The sequence below is a fragment of the Watersipora subatra genome, chromosome 3 (genome assembly GCF_963576615.1).
Source record: "Watersipora subatra chromosome 3, tzWatSuba1.1, whole genome shotgun sequence".
Classification (NCBI taxonomy): Eukaryota; Metazoa; Bryozoa; class Gymnolaemata; order Cheilostomatida; family Watersiporidae; genus Watersipora; species Watersipora subatra.
This window is the reverse complement of record NC_088710.1, coordinates 60,576,679-60,596,342: the sequence shown is the minus strand read 5'-3', so window position 1 is coordinate 60,596,342 and position 19,664 is coordinate 60,576,679. Positions and strand designations below refer to the sequence as shown.

General features: G+C 36.2%; 2 protein-coding genes across 3 annotated transcripts in view; one reads left to right on the top strand and one right to left on the bottom strand.

Annotated features, from left to right (window-relative positions):
• The window catches only part of LOC137390816 (ubiquitin carboxyl-terminal hydrolase 4-like), a 42,902-nt gene extending 39,568 nt beyond the window's left edge, over window positions 1-3,334 (top strand). The window contains exons 21-22 of the mRNA XM_068077131.1: window positions 571-659; window positions 2,910-3,334. Coding sequence (XP_067933232.1) covers window positions 571-659; window positions 2,910-2,957 — 137 coding nt within the window. The 3' untranslated portion in view covers window positions 2,958-3,334. The remainder of the gene's footprint in view (window positions 1-570; window positions 660-2,909) is intronic.
• Window positions 3,335-3,947: 613 nt separating this feature from the next.
• Window positions 3,948-19,437, bottom strand: LOC137391288 (uncharacterized). 2 transcript variants are annotated; one of them, XM_068077713.1, is made up of 10 exons: window positions 19,250-19,437; window positions 17,985-18,495; window positions 14,713-14,814; window positions 13,144-13,211; window positions 10,604-10,666; window positions 9,658-9,675; window positions 7,930-8,060; window positions 7,695-7,746; window positions 7,247-7,315; window positions 3,948-5,252 (listed from the first exon to the last, which is right to left on the bottom strand). In XM_068077713.1, the coding sequence occupies exons 1-10, from the start codon at window positions 19,274-19,276 to the stop codon at window positions 4,005-4,007; spliced, it is 2,289 nt and encodes a 762-aa protein (XP_067933814.1). In that variant the 5' UTR covers window positions 19,277-19,437; the 3' UTR covers window positions 3,948-4,004. The 2 variants fall into 2 exon arrangements, with proteins under 2 accessions (XP_067933814.1, XP_067933815.1); XM_068077714.1 differs by lacking the exon at window positions 9,658-9,675.
• Window positions 19,438-19,664: the final 227 nt, after the last annotated feature.

The window sequence follows — 19,664 nt, the reverse complement described above, 5'->3', positions numbered from 1 at the left end:
AAAGGAATACAACGTTTTTAGTTATATCAGTAGGTTTGTAGTGCTATAGTTAATTTTTTATTCCTACCTTACATTGAAATATCCCAATCTTTAGAGCTGGTCAAAGTGGTTTTCAATCAAGTTGCTGTTGGCTTTGTTCTCAACCTAAAACACCTAATTATAGCTTACAAATTAGTATGTTAGAAAAAGACCGTTGGTTGATAGAAAATATGTGAGTTTCAGTTGATCAACCTGAATATTAAAAGCTTTGATAAATAAACAATAATTTTGGCTGTTAGTAAAATCTCATCTGTACCATAATGTTGGCTACCAGTCAGCCTAATCGGATTGGGAGTGTTGGGCTAGATGCTCATGAGTGGCTCTGAGAATAGGATTGATCTTTGTGACCGGAAGTATTAATCCCTGGTGTATGATAATCACTCTTCTACAGTCACAAGCGTTTCATGTTGCTGTAACTATTTTTACATAGATTCAAAGGTCTTCGGACTGACACAATCTAACCATGAGGCACATGATACATTTAGTACAATTTTATAATACAATATAGTAAATTAATGTAATATATTTTAGACACCGCCTTTGCAAAGAACCACCGTCTCAAAAGTTGGTATAATTTTGATGACTCAAGTGTGTCTTCTGCTTCAGAGAGCTCTATTGTCGTGAGTATTATTTTATCTTTCTTTCTTCACGTTTCTACCAGGAAATTTGTTGTAACCTTTTAGCTTTAGGATAGTAATTCTGATGTCAATCTTTATGCTTGTTTTTATATTCATTCGGCTCTCAAGCCTCTCGTAGATGTATTCGCCCATAAGGTAATCAGTTCCATTCAAGACATGACATTTTCATACTTTCATAAACATCGATTAGATGTACCTGTCTTTGGGGTGCTTGTAACTAAATAATGCTTATCTTAACTCTTGTGCTATGAACAGCTTTTATAACGGCCCACCTTAGCCTTAGTACCTGTATAGAAACAGTAATTATGGATCAAGGTTAATGGATCTGCCCAAAATTTTACCACAATAAATTTAGGATATAGGGTTACATTTTGCCCAAAAAAGTTTAACCAGTTAGTTTTTTTTACTCAGAATTTACAAGATAATATCAGTTTTCAACTTTTAATTTATTTTCATTTTAGAATAGTTGAAAAAAAACTTGTAAACAATAACCCAAACGTATTTTTCCTAGTAAAATTTTTTCAACTTCGGACCTCAGATATTATCTCTATCAACTATATATTTATGTTAGAGAATAGGAGTCTATAGGGTCAACGATAGCATTTTTTGGTGGCCAATCTTAATTCAAAACTATTAAACATGGCTTTTGTTTGTCAAATGCATTGAAACTTGTGCTGAAATTTCTGCTGATTCCAAAAAGCTTTATATTAAATCTCTGTGACAAAAACATTAGCTTTTGCAGCAAAATTATCAAGTGAATGTCAGCAAAAAATTCCGGCGTAAATTAATTTCGTCACATGACCAAAAGATTAGTACATCTGTTACAGAATTGTTTCTGCTTTTTCAAAATTTATGGCCATATCTGAATTTGTTTAGATTTTATCGTGCGTCGTCTTCTAGTGTGTGAATTTTCCCACACGAATCATTAGAAAATGTTTCTTCAACTTTTGAAAACACTTAGATTATTTCATTTGACTTATCCTTAGACCTATGTTGACACCGAGTCTTAGATGTTGGGGTCCATCAGCCATCACAAGTATATGCAGTTAAGAATTTCTAGAATTGAATTAAGTTCTGTCCACATAAAGTTTTTAAATTTGGCTCTTTAAAAATTAAGGTAGTCGAAGGTTTTTAACTAGCATCTATTCCCAGACCATATTCTTCCAGGTCATCTATTCATTGACCATATGCTCCCAGGTCATTTATTCACAGACCATATTCTTCCAGGTCATCTATTTACAAACCACATTTTTCCAGGTCATCTATTTACAGACCATATTCTCCTAGGTCATCTCTTCACAGACCATGTTCTCCCAGGTCATCTATTCACAGACCACATGCTACCAGGTCATCTATTCACAGACCATATTCTTCCAGGTCATCTATTCACAGACCATATGCTCCCAGGTCATCTATTCACAGACCATATTCTCCCAGGTCATTTATTCACAGACCATATGCTCCCAGGTCATCTATTCACAAACCATATTCTCCCAGGTCATCTATTCACAGACCATATTCTTCTAGGTCATCTATTTGCAAACCATATTTTCGTAGGTCATCTATTTACAGACCATATATTCCAAGGTCATCTATTTAGAGACCATATTCTCCTAGGTCATCTCTTCACAGACCATGTTTTCCCAGGTCATCTATTCACAGACTATATGCTACCAGGCATTCTATTCACAGACCATATTCTCCCAAGTCATCTACATGTATTTACAGACCATATGCTCCCAGGTCATTTATTTACCGAATATATGCTACCAAGTCATCTATTTACAGACCATATTCTCCCAGGTCATCTATTCACAGACCATATTCTTCTAGGTCATCTATTTACAGACCATATTCTCCCAGGTCATCTATTTACAGACCATCTATTTCCAAGTCATTTATTTACAGACCATCTATTTCCAAGTCATCTATTTTTAGGCCATACATTTCCAATGTTTGATGTTATTTATCAATTCCGTGATAGATTTATATATTGCTATTACAATTTACGACCAAGTTTGAAAAGGTCTTTAGCTTTAATCACTCTGTTACTCCATTTTACAATTCTCAAGTCTCTGCTTTCAACAGGCGCTATGTTTGATCATAGAAGGCAGAGTAGCTGCAATCATCACTTCCAACACTTTTCCCAAAAGCATACTATCAATTGAATTCAGTGTATTACTAACCTTTTTCAATAAGCACACCTAGCATTCATCTTCAATGTATTTTCAGAGCAGAAGCGGATATCTTCTGATATATGCTCGGCAACAGAAATGCTAGATCAATGCTGACCTGTTGAGGTGCAAGATGACACAGACAGACCCAGTATTTGCAATTCAACCTCTAGCATAGTTGAAATAGATTCTTTTTACTAGAAATATTGTACACTCGCAGCCATTCTTAATCCTACACAATATTGCTCAATATTAAGTTTTATTTCGCACACCCAGTTCCTGTCGCTTCTCTAAACTCCATATGCCATGTTAACACGTTCGAACAATTTTTGATTCATTCATGCAGTTTTATGCACCGTTTTATCATATGTTATTTTTAACTAGGCTAAGATGTTTTAGTTGAGTGACATTATTGATGGGTGTGTGCAATATAAAGAATGTGTCTGCCATTTTACGTGAAAAAAGTTTCGTGAAAAAAAATTTTGCGGTGAAAAAGTTTCATCGCATTTCTTTTGTTTTTATTATTGTGATCCAGACAATTAGAAAGTTCTGAAACATTTTGTTAATCTTGTTTTCTCGATTGACCAATGTCATCGAGTCACTAGCAGCCATAATAAAAATGGTCATATCCAACGCCATAAGAACATTTGTCTATAAACGAATTCTTACAGGAATAAAATGATTGATCTTTCATTGCATGCATCCTATGCATGGGAATTCTGCATGTAATTCAACCAATGAACACCCCCATTGTCATTTGTTTTTATAGTGACTACTGCTTGTTATAATAAGTTCACACCGTTACGTGTAAGTTTTCATTGGAAGCTCCTTAGTGACACAGATGGCAGCTTATGATTATATCTCTTGGCGCTGCTAGCAAAGATACTAGCTGACATCACTAGTTACAGACATCTGACTATCTGCTTATATGCCCAGTTATCTCAATGATTTGCTGTAGGCAATAATTTTTTGTACAGTTGTAGGTGAAAACCAGATATCATCTACAATGCACTTAAACATAGAGATCTTGGCTGTGTTTGCTGGTATATTATATATCGAAATATACTAACGTCAAATCTGTACTAAAAATGCTTGAGTGTTGTGTAGTAAATAATGCATTTGCAAGCTACAAAAAGATTTAAGAAAATACAATTTATATTTTAGTAATTTGCAAAGAGTTAAGCTTTGGTGGTCTCGCTGGTGGACGCTCTACATCATTGGCTGCACGTCGAGGCGGCAGCGATTGAGAAAGCACAGGCTCTTGAGGAATTGCTAGTGGTGCACTGCTTGGCGATGATCTAGCGATCTCGCTAGCGTGCCAAACCTTCATATAATGAGGTGGAGAAGGTGTGCGGGAGGTGCTCACTCGAGTTAATGATCTGTTCGGAGAAGGGGATTTTGATCCTTGGGTATGAGCTGACCGTGCTTGTACATGAGAATGTTCTGGCGAAGGATACTGAGTCCCACTTTCTAAGGATTTGCGCAGGCTCTCAGCTATTTTTTGGTGCATTATCACATCACTAAGGGGCAATCGTCGTCTTGGTGAGTGGACGCGTTTAGGGTTTGGGTAGGGAATCGCATGGTCTATCGGGGCAGCTCTAGGAGCAACGACATTGAGCTGTTCATTGGGATCTTTGGGTGGTTGAGCAAAGTGATCAGATCTATTTACAACTGGATGGTTGGACTGACCTTGAGTTGTACACAGTGGTACATGCTGCTTGTGTTCATCTACTAAACCCTGGTCTCTCAAAATGTTGCTTGTCCATGCTTGATTTGTATTGGCATGCAACCTTCTATCAGAGGGAGAAACAACAGACCGGAAAGGAGAAGCAACTTCTGATTGTGGGTTATTTCGCGGCTTCAGCCTTATGTTGGCTGGTGGAGTTGCTGATGCTTTAAGATTTTCAGTTAGCTTTGGTTTATGGTCATCTACGTTCTGCTTCAGTCTCAGTTTGAAATCTTCATTTGCAATTACATGGCCTTTGATTTTTTGTTGTAACCTCAAATTCGGATCTGATATAGACTCTGCATTCCAAGGTAAGTCCGGTGTTGGCAAGGGCTGTTTTAACATGTTTTGGTTATTGTTTGAGTACTTTGGTAAACTCTGCATGGTTGGTTTAGCCCAACCAGGCAGTTCTTCCGGTATTGTGCTCTGTAGCAGGCCAGAAGGTTTAGCCAGTGGAATCGTACGTCTTTGCTTGCCATTTGATCGAGGCGCACCACTTGGCGAGCCTCGATAAGAGGCGCTGCTATTGGTTGAGTGACTAGAAGAGGTAGACGAGGCTCCAGGGCTGGGCAGACAAGAGCTGCGTATCTGGATATGACAGTCATAGCAGAGGAGACGGTCTCCTATAGGATAGCATCTTTTATCAATTTCATCTGTTAGCTGTGTCTTGCACCTCTGTCAACAGATAACTAGACACAGTGAGGTGATTTGAGAATGAGACTCTATTAAGACATCAAAACTCATGAAGGAGAGATGCTTTCAAAAATAAGCAAATAGAAAATCGTTAAGAAATTATTGCTTTTTAACGCACATGATTTAAGCAAAGCCTCTCTGTATTAGCACAAATATCTTTCACTTTTAGATATGTATTAATTGTGAAAACACACATATAACTAGCCATTTTTGTTCAATGAATAACATTAATCACTACACTTAGCTAAACTCTTACAAGTCTTTAGAGATGCAAAGTAAAAGATCAGTAAGGGATTTTTTGTCTCCTGTTTTAAAATGCTAGCAAAAACAAAACATAAAAAAGCTAGAATACTTTTCTTGGTCAAGCCCACGAGTAGGAATTTTGTTAAATTTCTGTTTCATAATTTAACTGCTTAATAAAGTTAATACTCAATTTATATTATGTAATTAGCAGACTTGACAATTTTCCTTAACCTTTGGCGTTGAGAAATGAGACATTAAAACAAAAAGACATCTAAAGAAATTTAGTTTTAACTTCTTAACTACAAGTTTTGAATTGTAGTCATTTGTTTAGTTTGACAAGTGATGACAATTCTAACTTGTTATCGATTATTAGAAAATAAAGATAAATGAATGAAACTAGATTAGTTCCCTGAATGTACACTCATATCTACATGTAGGTCAATGGTAATTTCATCTGTGGCTACTGAGGAATTTAGCCCCTGCTCCGCCGGTTTGGTTCAACAATATTTCCCTCTAATCCTTTTAATATTTTGCGCCTTTATTTCTCAGTGTTGAGTGGTTGTGAAAACGAAGCCCAACACGGCACTAAACATGCATAGAGAATTTCTATCTCCCTATGATATCCATCATCTCTTCATGTTTGCTTGGCGATTGTTTTCAGATTTGATAAAATCACTTTACCATCCCCAACCTATTTGATAGCTCAATAGCTCCCAGTGGCAATATGCACATACACATACAAGAGCAAACATAGGCTTATGCTTTATGTTTTAAAACATTCAATACACTGGCACTATCAACAGCAGCTAATAATTGTTAAAGCATCACTATGAAGAACTAGTTATGTAATGCCTATTCGTTTACAAGAGAGAGAAGCGTACTAATGGTTAACAAGCTTTTCATAGCTTATAGGGGGACGCGCATCCATCCACCCACAGCATGCATGCTGCAAGACTAAAACAAAGAAGTCAGGCTATCCTAATTGCCTTTCGTATCACAATATATTCAAACATGCGCTGAGGCCTAATATAGCCATTGAGACTATGTAGATGCGAAGGTGGTTTTGAATCACTACAATATAATTATTATTAATATAAGTTTATTGTATTATAGCATTGCTATGATTTCGGAAATTTTTTATCTTTTCAGGGATTATTTGTATACAAATGTACCTCTACGCTGAACAAATAAAAATCGCTGCAATGTGTTCTCAGTTTTTCTAAGCGCGATCATGCGAAAGAAGCTAAAGCTATTGATAGCCATTTTTTGTAAATAGAACCAAAAACACTGGATACTGTAATAAACTAGATATTATTCTATAAGCATTAGGTATTTCATTGTTCCATTTGTTTTACTTTCTGCACAATAACTGTTGCAGAACAGCTTAATGAATTATTGCAGTGATTATTTACAACTTTAATGTGAGAAAATCTATCATATCCAAAGTTTGACCTTTTTATCTAGTGTCTAATTACACTGTGGTTTTGTTGACAGAGCTATTTACACACCAATTATGTCACTTACAAAACAATAGCTAAGTACAAAAGCTTTGTGGTTTGTGAAAAAAAAGTAAATTATTCACTTATCGTTTATGATATTCTAACAACTACGAAAGCTTACTACACATATGCATATGATGTATAGCTTTCTTTAAACAGCTATGTAGCCTACTAGCCTGTGGTTCAAAAGATTGCATTGTACATAAACTTGTGTATGCTGGAGGATCGTCTTACCTCACAATGGTAGCAGTCCACATGATAGTCCTTGTCTAATGCCACAACCCTCACCGTCTCCTCTGAACCCTGATTGTCATAACAACAAACACTTGGTTTATCAAGTAACAGGCCCAAGTCCCCTTATAATTATAGACATTGTGTTTCTGCAGTGTAGATATTCTAATGATTTTACCAGACACCACCTTAATTTCTATATAATATATGGCGTGCACACTGCCATTTATCAATTAGAAATATTAGCTTAGTTCAATTTGTAGCAAGCCTCGGCATAATTGGACAGAAGTTAATGGCGCAAGTGTATTCATTCGCTGACAGTTAACTATGAAAGGGCACCTCCGAAAGCCTAGCCTTGCCACTAATGTTACATTCTTTAGTAATCATTGCGAATTAAGTGTAGTTTGATGTACGATTAGCTCAGAAATGCACCGCCACTTGATAGACTTACGTTAATAGGTACAATGGATTGCTTGCAGGATGCGCATTTGGGAGCGAACAGCCTACAAACCAAAACAGAATTGTCAAAAGTCAATAATCAGTCACAAAATATTTAATTACTCCTATTTCCAAACAGCACAATGCTAATCTTAACGCCAAAATTTATGGCTCATCAGCAAATTTTAAAGTAACCAGCTCAAGACAAGTTTTTATATGAAGAAATCACTTCAGATTTTGAAACCAACTTGTGAAAGTCGCGAACGCAGTAGACTTTGTTGTTGATGTCAACCGTGAAGGGTATTCCGTCTAGACATTCATTGCACTCTGTGCACCTAAAGCAACCTGGGTGGAATGACTTTCCCATTGCTTGCAGCACCTGCAATATAATGTCTACTGTGTGATTGAGAACTGCATAAGCCTTGTAGCACAATCTGGAAAACATGCTTTTCGTATGTTGCAAAGGTAGGTATTTCACGACAAAAATTATGATTTAAACCTGGTAATTATGAAAAATAGTATGCACATACATATATATATACACATATGCATATATATGTATAATATATGCAAATATATAGCATGGTATTTTACATGTACAACAGCTTTGGTAATACTTATTTCTTGTTTAAAAACCGCTAAAAATTAAGTTGAGAGACTATTTGTTCCACATGAACTTCAAATCAAATAAGACTAGAGCATCTGTTGTTCTAGCCAGAAAGGAAAACAAAGAGTGTAGATTTTGGTGACTGCGAAAGTTGCTTCATCTGAATCCACTTAAAGCGTATTTATATTATTCTGAAATAGTTAGACAAATTCTTTTTTCTCAATCGTGTTTATCAGTGTCATGTGTATGATTTAGAAGTCTTACAAATTTCTAAAGACAGCTCTAGCAACCAAATATTGTTAAAGACCTTCAAATCCATCCAGTTTTGGACCTTAGTAAACACAATCATTCTGACTGAGGGAAGAGGTTCATCCGCACAAATTGGCATAACTCTTCAAATTGCTGCGAAAGTTTGGACAGTGGGCTTTATAGCTTATAATAACCATTGAAAGAATTATATTTTAATTTACCCGTAAAAAAGCTCCATGTTCGTGTAATGAGTACTCATGATAGGCTGCAGTTACGCATGAGATAGTGTAGCTATCTTATGTGTAACGTAGGATATATTATTAAATATTAACTTTATTTACACCAGTTAATGCCATTTAAAGCAAAATAGACCGTAAGACAAAGTCAAAATTAGTTAATTTAAAAAAAAGTTCGAAAAAGCTCGTTTTGCATAACACTGTTCTCTAATGTAAACTAGCAAGGTGCCGGTGTCTGCTAAAAGGATTGGTGTATTGTACGAGGTGTAGTGGTTATTTTGGGGAAATAGGAACGTAATGGATTTAGAGCAAGTGTATGGCCTTTTAGATTTGCGTTCTATTGCTAAGCATGTACAACATTTGAACAAAGTTTCGATACTCTGGAGCAACAACAATAAATAATATGCCTTTCAAAGCAAAGCAGCGAGGAGCAGTCTGGTGATTATGAGAAAGAGAAAAGCAGTATGGCAGCGAATAAGGTCAAATATAAAACTCAGGTTAGAGCCAACCACTAGTGCTTAGTGACAAACAAGCCTCTTGGCATTGTTGCGTTTGCACGCAGAAGATTGAAGAAATGAAAAGGGGAAAAAGGCTGTCTATCTGGAGTCGGAGCATTTACTCAGCCACCCTCCTTCAAGCTCAGCGATGGAAGGGACCGGGTCTAGGCTAAGGTGAAATATATGTGAGAGGGAAGCATTTACTCCACTGGAAACTGGAATTTATTAAGCTACCAGCAGCCACCCTCTTTCAAGCTCAGCGATGGATGGGACCGGGTCTAGGCTAAGGTGAAATATATGTGAGAGCGGTAGCAGCGGTGCTGGCAGCGTTAAATCATAGAACCAGGCGTTGCTACGGAATGCACTCTATTACTAGACCTCACATACCTCGGTTACTTCTGCTCCCTTCAACATCAAATACGTGTGCACTTGACTGCCATATGGCATCTCTAGCATATACAGAAGCATCATGCAAAAATGCAATTATGAGATAATCTCCGGCAAGGCCCCTTCAGCATTGCCGCGAGTCTGCGGCAATGCTGGACTAGTGAGGACTAATCTACACAGTTCAGTAGCTAGTCATAACTCTTCATAATTCAACCTCTTGCCCTCTCTAGCATTGAACATACACTTGGTTAACTCTAGTAACCTTACATTAGGAGTGTTATGTTGACTGTAATCACACAAAGTGGGTTAGTCAAAAAAGCTCATTGCTTATTTTCTTGAAAATATTGGAAGGTTTGAAACTTATGGCCTATAAATAATACAATTGCTTTACAACCACATTCCAGTTTAAAGCAGATCAGCTGATGTTACGTTTACTCATTCCTTCAGGCAAGATCAACAACACATCACTTGCGCTGCTGTCTTTTTATCACATCGCTGTTTCAGTGCTGGCATGGCATTCTCTTTCATCTCTGCTTATGTTTTTTGTTTGTTCAAATTTCATCGTTATCGATTTTAGATTATCGACAAAGTTCTTTTGTCGCGTGAATTTAAGAGCACAATAAAAATAGAGCCTTTGTGATGACCATGTATGTCTTTGTCTAACAATGTTTTTTGTAGATTTTTTTGAAAAATGATCTGTCCTTTTCCACTGCAAAGTATTCTTCTTGTTAAAACTTTGCTGTTCATAGAACTGGTGATCCATTGCAAGTGTTTCATTTGAGCCAATAAAATTACTGAAGAAATACCAGAAATAGATGCTGCCAGATCTTATAGCATAAAATTGCTTACACGTTGTCAAAGAGAGGACTTGAAGCTAAGTAGAATGCTGTGTGACAAAGTAAAGAATACCAGATTATAAATACTTTTGGGCAAAGGGTAAACTCACCATATCCATAACAAGATGGCCACAGCTGTAGCACTTATCCGAAGTCTGCTGAAAACCTGAATACTAAAACATAAATTAACAATTATATTATATAACAGTGGAGTAATATTAACCAATTTTATATTAATGATAATTCTCAAAGGAATTTCAGCAAATAAGCTGATAAACAGACTCGTTAAAATGTTCAGGAGTATTAGCGAAAGGTATTATCTTTGTTGCCAGGTTGTTTGTAAAGTAATCTTTGTTGTAACAGTTAAAAGCAGCTGGTGGCCCAGACCTTAAGCAGCTTACAATTCCATTGCTTCTCATGAAAACACTGAAAACAGCCGCAAAGTCAGGTAAAGCAAAAATCAAAGAATTAATAAAACTGGAAATAAAGAAAATATTAAAATGCAACTTTTCATGAATATTTTAAAAAACTAGTCAAACTGCTAACTTGTAAACAGAGAGTAGTATTTCCAAAGCATTGAATGTCGATCGTCGTGTATTGGTAGTAATAACCTTGACCTCTAAACAGGCAAAGCGTTAAACAATAGGTGGGCATCGTGTTTGCCATCGTTGTAGAAAAAGTGATGCATGAAGGTTACTACTACATCCAGTTAAAGCAGCAGAACCAATTGAATTAGCAATTTAAAGCCACCAGCTATTTCTGTATTTACTTTTATTAATTTGCATGCAGCATTGGACCTAACTATGAACATGAGAAAGTTGGAAGGATTACATCACATCTCAACATGTTATTTAATCTCGGTGCCTTACTCATGGAAATCGGACTGGACACTTCACTTCTAACTAACAAAAACCCATTCTGATTTGTTGTCCCTGTAGAACACTCCAATAAAGTTTATTATAATAACTAGACTTCAGCCCACTAAAATGTCTAGCCTTCTGTTTACTATGATAACTAGAGTTTAGTTTACTATCATAACTATCTGAATGTCCGACAATGCACGGGTAATAAAATAGTTTTTGCATAGAAAATTTATTTTTAATCAACATATACAACATCTACTATTCTAACTTTAAATGAAGATGTTTCTTTATTTACGTTTGTGCTTTAAGTTTAATCAAGTATATGCTATACATATGCTATATATATGCTATAGTATATGCTATATATATGCTATAGTATATGCTATATATGCTATATACACACTCACATATATATTTATAGTATTTTGGGGAAATCTGGAGCTGGTTTTTTTGTAGTTCAAGTGTGCTAGCTTAAGCGGGCAATTCTGAACCAATCGCCATTAAAGATTGTCAGGTGTAATAAGTATGTGCACAATTATTCCATAGTATGGCAAGCAGGTTGTGCAGCGTATTGGATAGCATGACTGTCCGCAGAACTGCGGTTTTCAAGTTCCATTTTAGGGCAAAACATTTTTTCGCTGCTAAAACTTCATTACTATATCTGGACATACGGGCGACAGACAAACAGACATTTAAATTTATATTTAGACTCAACTTTAGTTTACTATAATAATTAAACTTCGTTTTCGGTTCGTTGAACTAGATGGGCAGTTATATAATTCCAGATATGGTTGAGGTAACTTTTCAAATTTTCAAACACTACAGTAGTAGCTCTTGATATTTGCATTTTTTGATCTTTTTTATGTGACGGTGCTTTCAAATGCTGCCATCTATGCAATTTCAGTGTTACTCATGCAATACTTTATATAAATGTATATGTTGATAAATTAATTTCAAGCATTATATTTCAAATGCAAATAAAAATATGAGATCAGCAAGCGCTGGTTTTCTAATATTTTAACAGGTTAGACAAATACAAAGCGGAAATTCGAAGCAATTATAACTCTGTTGACTTTGGAACTGTTACACTTTTGATATAATAGAATTTTGATATAATGTCATATATTTCATATTAATAAACATCAGTGCATAATAGGAGTAAACCTTTTTACAAAATTGACTTATATAATTAACTACAATAAAAATGAGTGCATAATTATATTTTGGTAGATTATATCCGTTGTTGAGACAATTGCTAGCCATTTTAAACATAGCTCAACCAAATTCATGGAAGGAACCTTAGGTTGTTAAAAAGGAATTTTTTTATTGCTAAGTTTTTAGTTGGCTGAAAGTATAGCCAACCACATAGCTATAACAGCAATAGGCTGCATGTTTATTGCTTTGTACTACTGCTAATGTGCGAGTAATCATAAATTGTTCCACAAATAGATTAAGTTTTCTATCTACATGTATTACTATATTTGTAAAAGGTAGACCACCACCCCTGGCTTCAATAGACCAGATTATTTTTCTTAAAAACAAAAGCTATTCATATTCTCATTTGTATTCTATTTTCAAACCGACAGGTGAGCTTTAGATTTATAGATTTAGATTTATAGATTTTGAAATAGTATCTCAGCACATTTTCATTTAAAAATCTCATAATACGCAAGTTTTGCTTTTTCAAACTAAATTTTCATGTCTTATATAGGATCTGACTCCATAGTTATATACATGTAGTGTAGAGTTATACACAGCGTAGTTATTTAACATCGAGTTATACTTACCATGTAGTCTTCTTCGCAGTATACTCTGCCTTGAATACAATAAAATGCTTTTTCTCGCAGAGTTCGACCTGTTAATAGCAAGAGGGTTACATACTTCTCACCATCTATGACTATCAATATAGAGAAACACGGCTTCCAATTAACAGAGGTTATTGAACTGTTATCAACTAGAGGTGTTTATAATCCATAACAATCCCATTCCAATAGAATATCGTAGTTAGTGACACAATAATAGATAATTAAGAAATCAATCAATTTTTAAATTTTAATACAAATGATAATATTTTCTTATTATGGTGTCTATATAATTTCGAATTAAACCAATATGTATATCGTAACCAAAATGGCAGTGAATGTAAAAAAAGAAATGAATTTTTTTCGACTAATATCAAAGCGAGGAAAAATATTATAGGCGATGCTACAAACAGATGAGCCTTCACCATTCTCTTATGTTCAAACTAATATTTTACTCTAGATCGGTTGTGAAACTGTTGCTTATCCATAAACATAACTATGCAACACATTCTGTAGCTCAGCAAGGGTTTAATTTTTGCTCTAATGTTTTAATTTCATTTTCCTGTATACGCAGCTAAAATCTATATGTGTATAACTCTTTATTGGCATCGACAATGATCATCGACAAAACGATGTTTTTCATAACATGTCAAAAGAAAAAAATAAAAAGACAGACATCAGGAATTATTGAGTAAGTTAAACATTGGTGTTTTAGGATTAGCAATCTAATAGTATTGCAGAGGAGTTCAAAAGTGAATCGTAGATTGTGACAGCAGAATGTTCATAAACTGAAATATATGATGATGGATGTAGTATGTTGATGTCACAAAATAGAAAATGTCAATCTAAATTTTCACAGAGAAATCACTAAATATTTACAGTACAGTTAAAGTTACAGTCAGTTCTTCAGTGAACTTCATATTTTTTAGGGGTGTCATGTCTACATCGCAAATACAATTCTCTCAGAGCTGACATGACGTTGCCACACTAAACAAAGAAATCATCTGACCACAAAGCAAGTCGTGTTTACATTGTCTATTAATCTTTATAACGCATGCATAGCATGGAGTTGACTCAACAACTGCACTCATCTCAGTGTATCAAGTTAATCGTTAATAAAATTGCTTCACAAGCTCCCCAATTTACAGAAATTGTTATAAACATACTCAAGTGTAACTCCCATTAAATTGAGTCCCATTAAATTGAGTCGGACAAGGTGCATTAACAACCCTCTCTAGCGCTAATTACAGAAGACACTGTGAAGGCAGGTGTGAAACCAAGCTACCTGAGACCACAGGCTAACTTAGACTGCTTTAGATCACAGGGTACTGTACTTTAAACTGCTGGCAGCCAACATGCTACCCGAGACTCAAGGCTATGTTAAACCGCAGCCCGCTTTTAACAACTCAGACTACAGACTGCTTCAGATTATGGGCAATTTTAGGTTGCATGCTACTTCTGGCCACAGGCTACTTTAGAAAATGCTGGCACTAAGGCAAAGAGTATTTCACTAGTCATCATTTTAATAACAGTTTTACGCAAGGCAGCGCTTACCGCAAGAACAGCAAGTGAAGCATTTGCTGTGGTAGATTTGTCCCATGGCTTGGCAAGCATCCGATGCAGAGGCAATCTCCTTGTTACACTCAAAGCATTCACCTGTCAGCACCAATCAAAACATTACGTCATGGTTTCTCCTATATAACTGTAGGCTCATTTTTTTAAAAATACAGTTCAATAGATTCACTAAATCTGTAGTCTCAACTCTTTGTTTGCTCCATTTTTGTATTTCAACAAACATTTGCTATATCTACATAGGCTATATCTACACAGGCTATATCTACCTAGGTTATATCTACATGGGCTATATCTACATGGGTTGCATTTATCGATAATATGCATGCTGTAGGAAAGCTAGCAACTGCATGTAGTGTAAGCAAAAATGAACAAGTGTACATTTTTGTGTATATTTATTCAGTGTAAGGTAGCGCGGGGCGTATCCATATATCTGAAGGCCGGCTACACACCATCAAATCAAAATGTGCCTTTTATGCAGCCAGCATGTTGGCTACAGTCAGTAAATGGTGAGTAGTCGGTTGCATCGATTTGAAACGAACATTTTTGTCAGTAGAGATAAACCGACGCAACCGTGATTGACGGAGATAGTTTGCTATAACGGTTTCGATTCAATTTCATTCATTTCTAATATAAGCAAGCTGCTTATAGGACTGGCTTTTGAACGACGGAGCCCCAAAGGCTTCACACATACGGCTATTTATGTATCCATCGGTTTTTTTAACGTCATCACCCTGTTTGCACATGCGCTCGTCCACGAAAAAGCAGCCATCTTTATAAAAAACGATCGTCATTCTCTTGATTAATAGTATTTTTCGGTGTTGTTTTCATACTAAAATGAAAAATTTGCAAACAAAAGCACTGTTTGCAATAATTAATTGCAGAAACTTTGTGTTTTTAACGATAAAAGTTGTCTATAAAGATGGCAGACAACGATGGAATGACGTCACACAAAAAACGAAGAATAAGAAAATATGTTCGCTCTTGTAACAGCTATAGGAAAATGAATAACTATAAAAAATGGAACAGTTCATAAGACATTTAAAAAAATTTCTTTGATAAGTAAATCTATTAATTTTTTTTCTTCTATAATTTAATTTGTTTTATTGTTATACTTGGCTGGTGTCACGGTTAACATGTGTGGTCTTTATCTTGAGCAAAATATGGCAATGCAAAATCCTCACAAACGCTATTGCTCTTACAACTTTTCGATGATCCATGTTAGACAACAAGTGTCCAACGATACTTCAGTAACTCTACTTCAAAATCCCCGCAAAGATAGACCAACTTTCATTGAACAATCTACTGTCAACATGATGCATCGTTAAGTAGCGTAGGTTAGTGTAACTACAGCAAACATCTACAGCTCTCAGCCTCGGGGATGCATTGTGTCAGTATGTAGCAAGGCCTCTAGTTATTTACCAATATATTCATACACACATATATGGGTTTAACTATGGAACACAACTACACGTTCATAAACACGCTGAAGACCCAGAAAATTTACATAATGTTAATTTACACGGCAGCATGCTTTGTAGCTCCATGACCCTAGAGACCTACAAGCATTTTCAGCCGGTCTACTGTACCAAAGACCGCAATCTCATCTCCTGCATTGCGCTATACAAGCTTGAGGTAAAGCCTCAAGTTATTACAGCTCTGTGACAGGTGTCAACAGGTGGTGAGTAACATGATTGCTTGTATATATATGTAGATTCAATATAGTAAAAGTTTGTCTAACTACATATGTCAAAGAGCATATAACTTGAACATGTCAACGAGCATATAACTTGACCTAGCAATGTTTGTATATCATCGGCAAAGTTAAATGTCACAGGAGATTGTTTGAATAGCTATACAAAGAGCAAATCTCGCAGCAAATCGCTCCAGACTCGAAGAGCTAAGGCCGCTGAAAAAGGAGCTATTGTAGGAAAGGGAAGGGGCCTTTTGTTGGGCTCTTTGTCGGTCAACCAGGATGGTCATCTAAGTAAAACTTAATCTGGCATTGTTTGAGCAGCTCAACGTTTAACGCGTATAATAGAAACTCTCAGGGTGTTGCGAGGCGTGGAAAGGTTAATGTTCATGCAGGCGAATGGATGGCCATGTACTATATATTTTTACAACAGTTTGTAGCAGCATGCTCCAATTCGTGAAAGGACCAGTCACCTTACTCTCTATATCTACATACTTCCTGAGCAAAGACAAAACCAGGGACTAGTTACAATTCATTAGTTAGCCACCATAAACTCACGCAACTGGCTTCTATCTGCAAACTATCATCATTAATTGATGATTGGAGCATATTTATGCTGCCAGGCAGCGATAGATAATACCACGGGTTTGTAAAGCGCCATCTCTTCAATTCGCTGTGTTATCAAAAGCATTTTTAGTTTTTCAATAACATTGCTTTGCAGATTTCATTATATTCTTAATATTATCTCTAAATGGTTAGAGTATATAGATTGGCAGCGCTGACTGTGTCAGGGTACTGTAACCCTTGACAGTGTGGTTCGTATTTAAGGAAGGTATCGCATGTCTCTAGTACAACGAAAAAGAGAAGAGAATAAAGAAATTTGAAGATTATGTAGCAAAAACGTTTGCTATCGTAATTGACTCTCCTCTAGAAGCACAGGCTTTGTATACTGGTCATGCATATTCACAACATAGTACTAGTAACTGGCCCTAGTACCAAGAAAACTAACCAGTCGCCGAGACACCAGCTGTAGAAACAGCATATATTCAACAGCTAATTACACCAAAGCCAAGAGTTCAATCGTCGTATAGGATTTGCTCTCACTTCAGAAGTTGTATTCAGTAGCTTATACACAAGCCTTTACGATATTCAAACTTTATGGCACGATACGTCTGAAACAGTCATTCGACATTATAGAATAACAGGATCGCTAGTGGATACGCTGATCAAACGACAGATACATTTCTTTTCGCCTCACAGATTAGAGAGATTATTGTTTTTCTTACATCATAGCTGAAAAGGCTTGCAGACAAATTGGCTACATACCTAAATAGCTGAGCCTATCCGTGAAAGGTCTACATTATTCCGCTAGTCATAATCGCGCTCCAAATTGTAACAGAACACTAGCAAGGTTTTCATCTGACAGCTTTCAAGAAGATGGAAATTGGTTGATCAGAACATAATAATAATTGGTTAAACTACCCAAGCTTTCTATCTGGTAGCTGGAGAGTCTCGGTGGCCAGGCATATAGAGTAACTACTTTTCATGTAGGCCTACTTACCGAAAGCTTTGAAAGCGGCAGCAGTTTGGTTGAGCAGCTCGGCAACACTTTGTTGAGCAGCTTTAGACTTTTTTGGTAGATCCCTTCGAGACGGACCTTCGCTCTGCATCATGTGTCCGTTAGCGGAACCCTGCAAGTTCACTAATGACTCTCCGTGAGAGCTTTGGTCTGTCCATTGGTCGAAGGTGATCGAGTTTTCGGATAATGTCGGAGTTGTCTTCTCCCCATTGTTTGTATCCTGCGAATGCGCTGACTCTATGCTGTTTAGACTTTGCCCTGAGCCGGTCGAACCTAGTACGTGTAACTGAGTTTTAACTTTCCGATCGTCTCTACCATCACCGAAGACTTCTGTTTCACAAGTGGTCAAATCGGTACGATGTTGTAAGAGGCCGATAAGGTCAGTATCCGACTGAGGAACACCGCATTGCAGAGCGTGGCAAGGAATCTTATCAAATCTGTTATAAGGTGGTATATTAGATCTAGAAATCATGTCTCTAGCATCAGCATTCTCCTGCAAAATATGAAACAAAATTTTTATAAATAATTTTTTGAACCTAAAATGTTTTGTGGACAACAATCATGAAATAATGTTATTAACATGCAAAAAGTGAATTGAAGTCTAAACTTTTGAATTGAATTTAAATTTCATTCAAGTCTAAATTCTAAATAAATATACATAAAAGATAAATAACTATTTTTGTCTCGTGGTCTAGTTTGTTCTAACCGGCATTGACAGGCATTGACCGGTGCAACTAAGTTAATATCTATTTATGTTGCTACACAACTGTATCAAGTTATTACATAATAAACTCCAGCTGCTGCCTACCAGCTTCTCTCAGAACAAAGTCACTGATGAGCAATTTGATGAAGTTTAAACTATTCTACTATTGCAGCTGAACTGTTGCCTTCAAACAGTCTATAGGCAATAAACATGTCTTTAGTGAATCTTTAGTGTATAATTGTTCTGATGGTTTTTAAAGATTCCATTTAGATTTATTTGCAGAAATTGCTGTTAGGTTTGTACCATCATTCATTTTTTCTACAATGCCAATGAAAATTGTAGACATACACATTTATTGTGTCTTTTTTTAGACATGTGTCCATATTTATAGGTTATAAAATTATTATGGTTACTTGCAGACAGCTTGGTGGTAGCTAGCGCTTTTCGTTTTCGTTAGTATAGTATACATGAGTTTTTAACATATCCAAATTGAATATTCTTGTTCCCGCTTAATGTGCTCAAGAGATGATAAACTCTTACCTACCTGTACACCTGGAGTGGTGACTATCATGCACTGCTATGATCACTGTAACTTGACCTGTTGGAGGAACAGAGAAAAATCCAAATATGGTCTCTGTGTATGCTTGCACCTTGTCTCTTTATATGTGTAAGCGAATCGCAGAGAATAATATTTTTCTGCACAGATCAATCACTACTAAGACATGCTGCAATCTCAGCAAATGCGGCTATCATTGATACAGAGCATTACAAGCGTAGCTTTGCGCTTATATGATACCGAGCATATATGCTTTGAGACAAGCCTATGAACGCAAAGCAGTTGCTGGCTAAGATAGGTTATCTCCTTAAGTACGAGGGGATAGATTAGCCAAACTCACGCAGCAAATTGCTAAAGTAAAGATCTGGGCTACAATAACTATCCCGCAAAGTAGTATCGCAAT

What these genes read in the sequence shown, in the direction of transcription:
- LOC137391288 (XM_068077713.1), bottom strand. Translation starts at nt 19,276, where the DNA reads ATGATAGTCACCACTCCAGGTGTACAG. An exon ending in TGCCGCTTTCAAAGCTTTCG is followed by an intron (nt 14,815 to 17,984) that starts GTAAGTAGGCCT and finishes TGGTGCTGACAG; the next exon opens with GTGAATGCTTTGAGTGTAAC. An exon ending in AATCCATTGTACCTATTAAC is followed by an intron (nt 7,316 to 7,694) that starts GTAAGTCTATCA and finishes TATGACAATCAG; the next exon opens with GGTTCAGAGGAGACGGTGAG.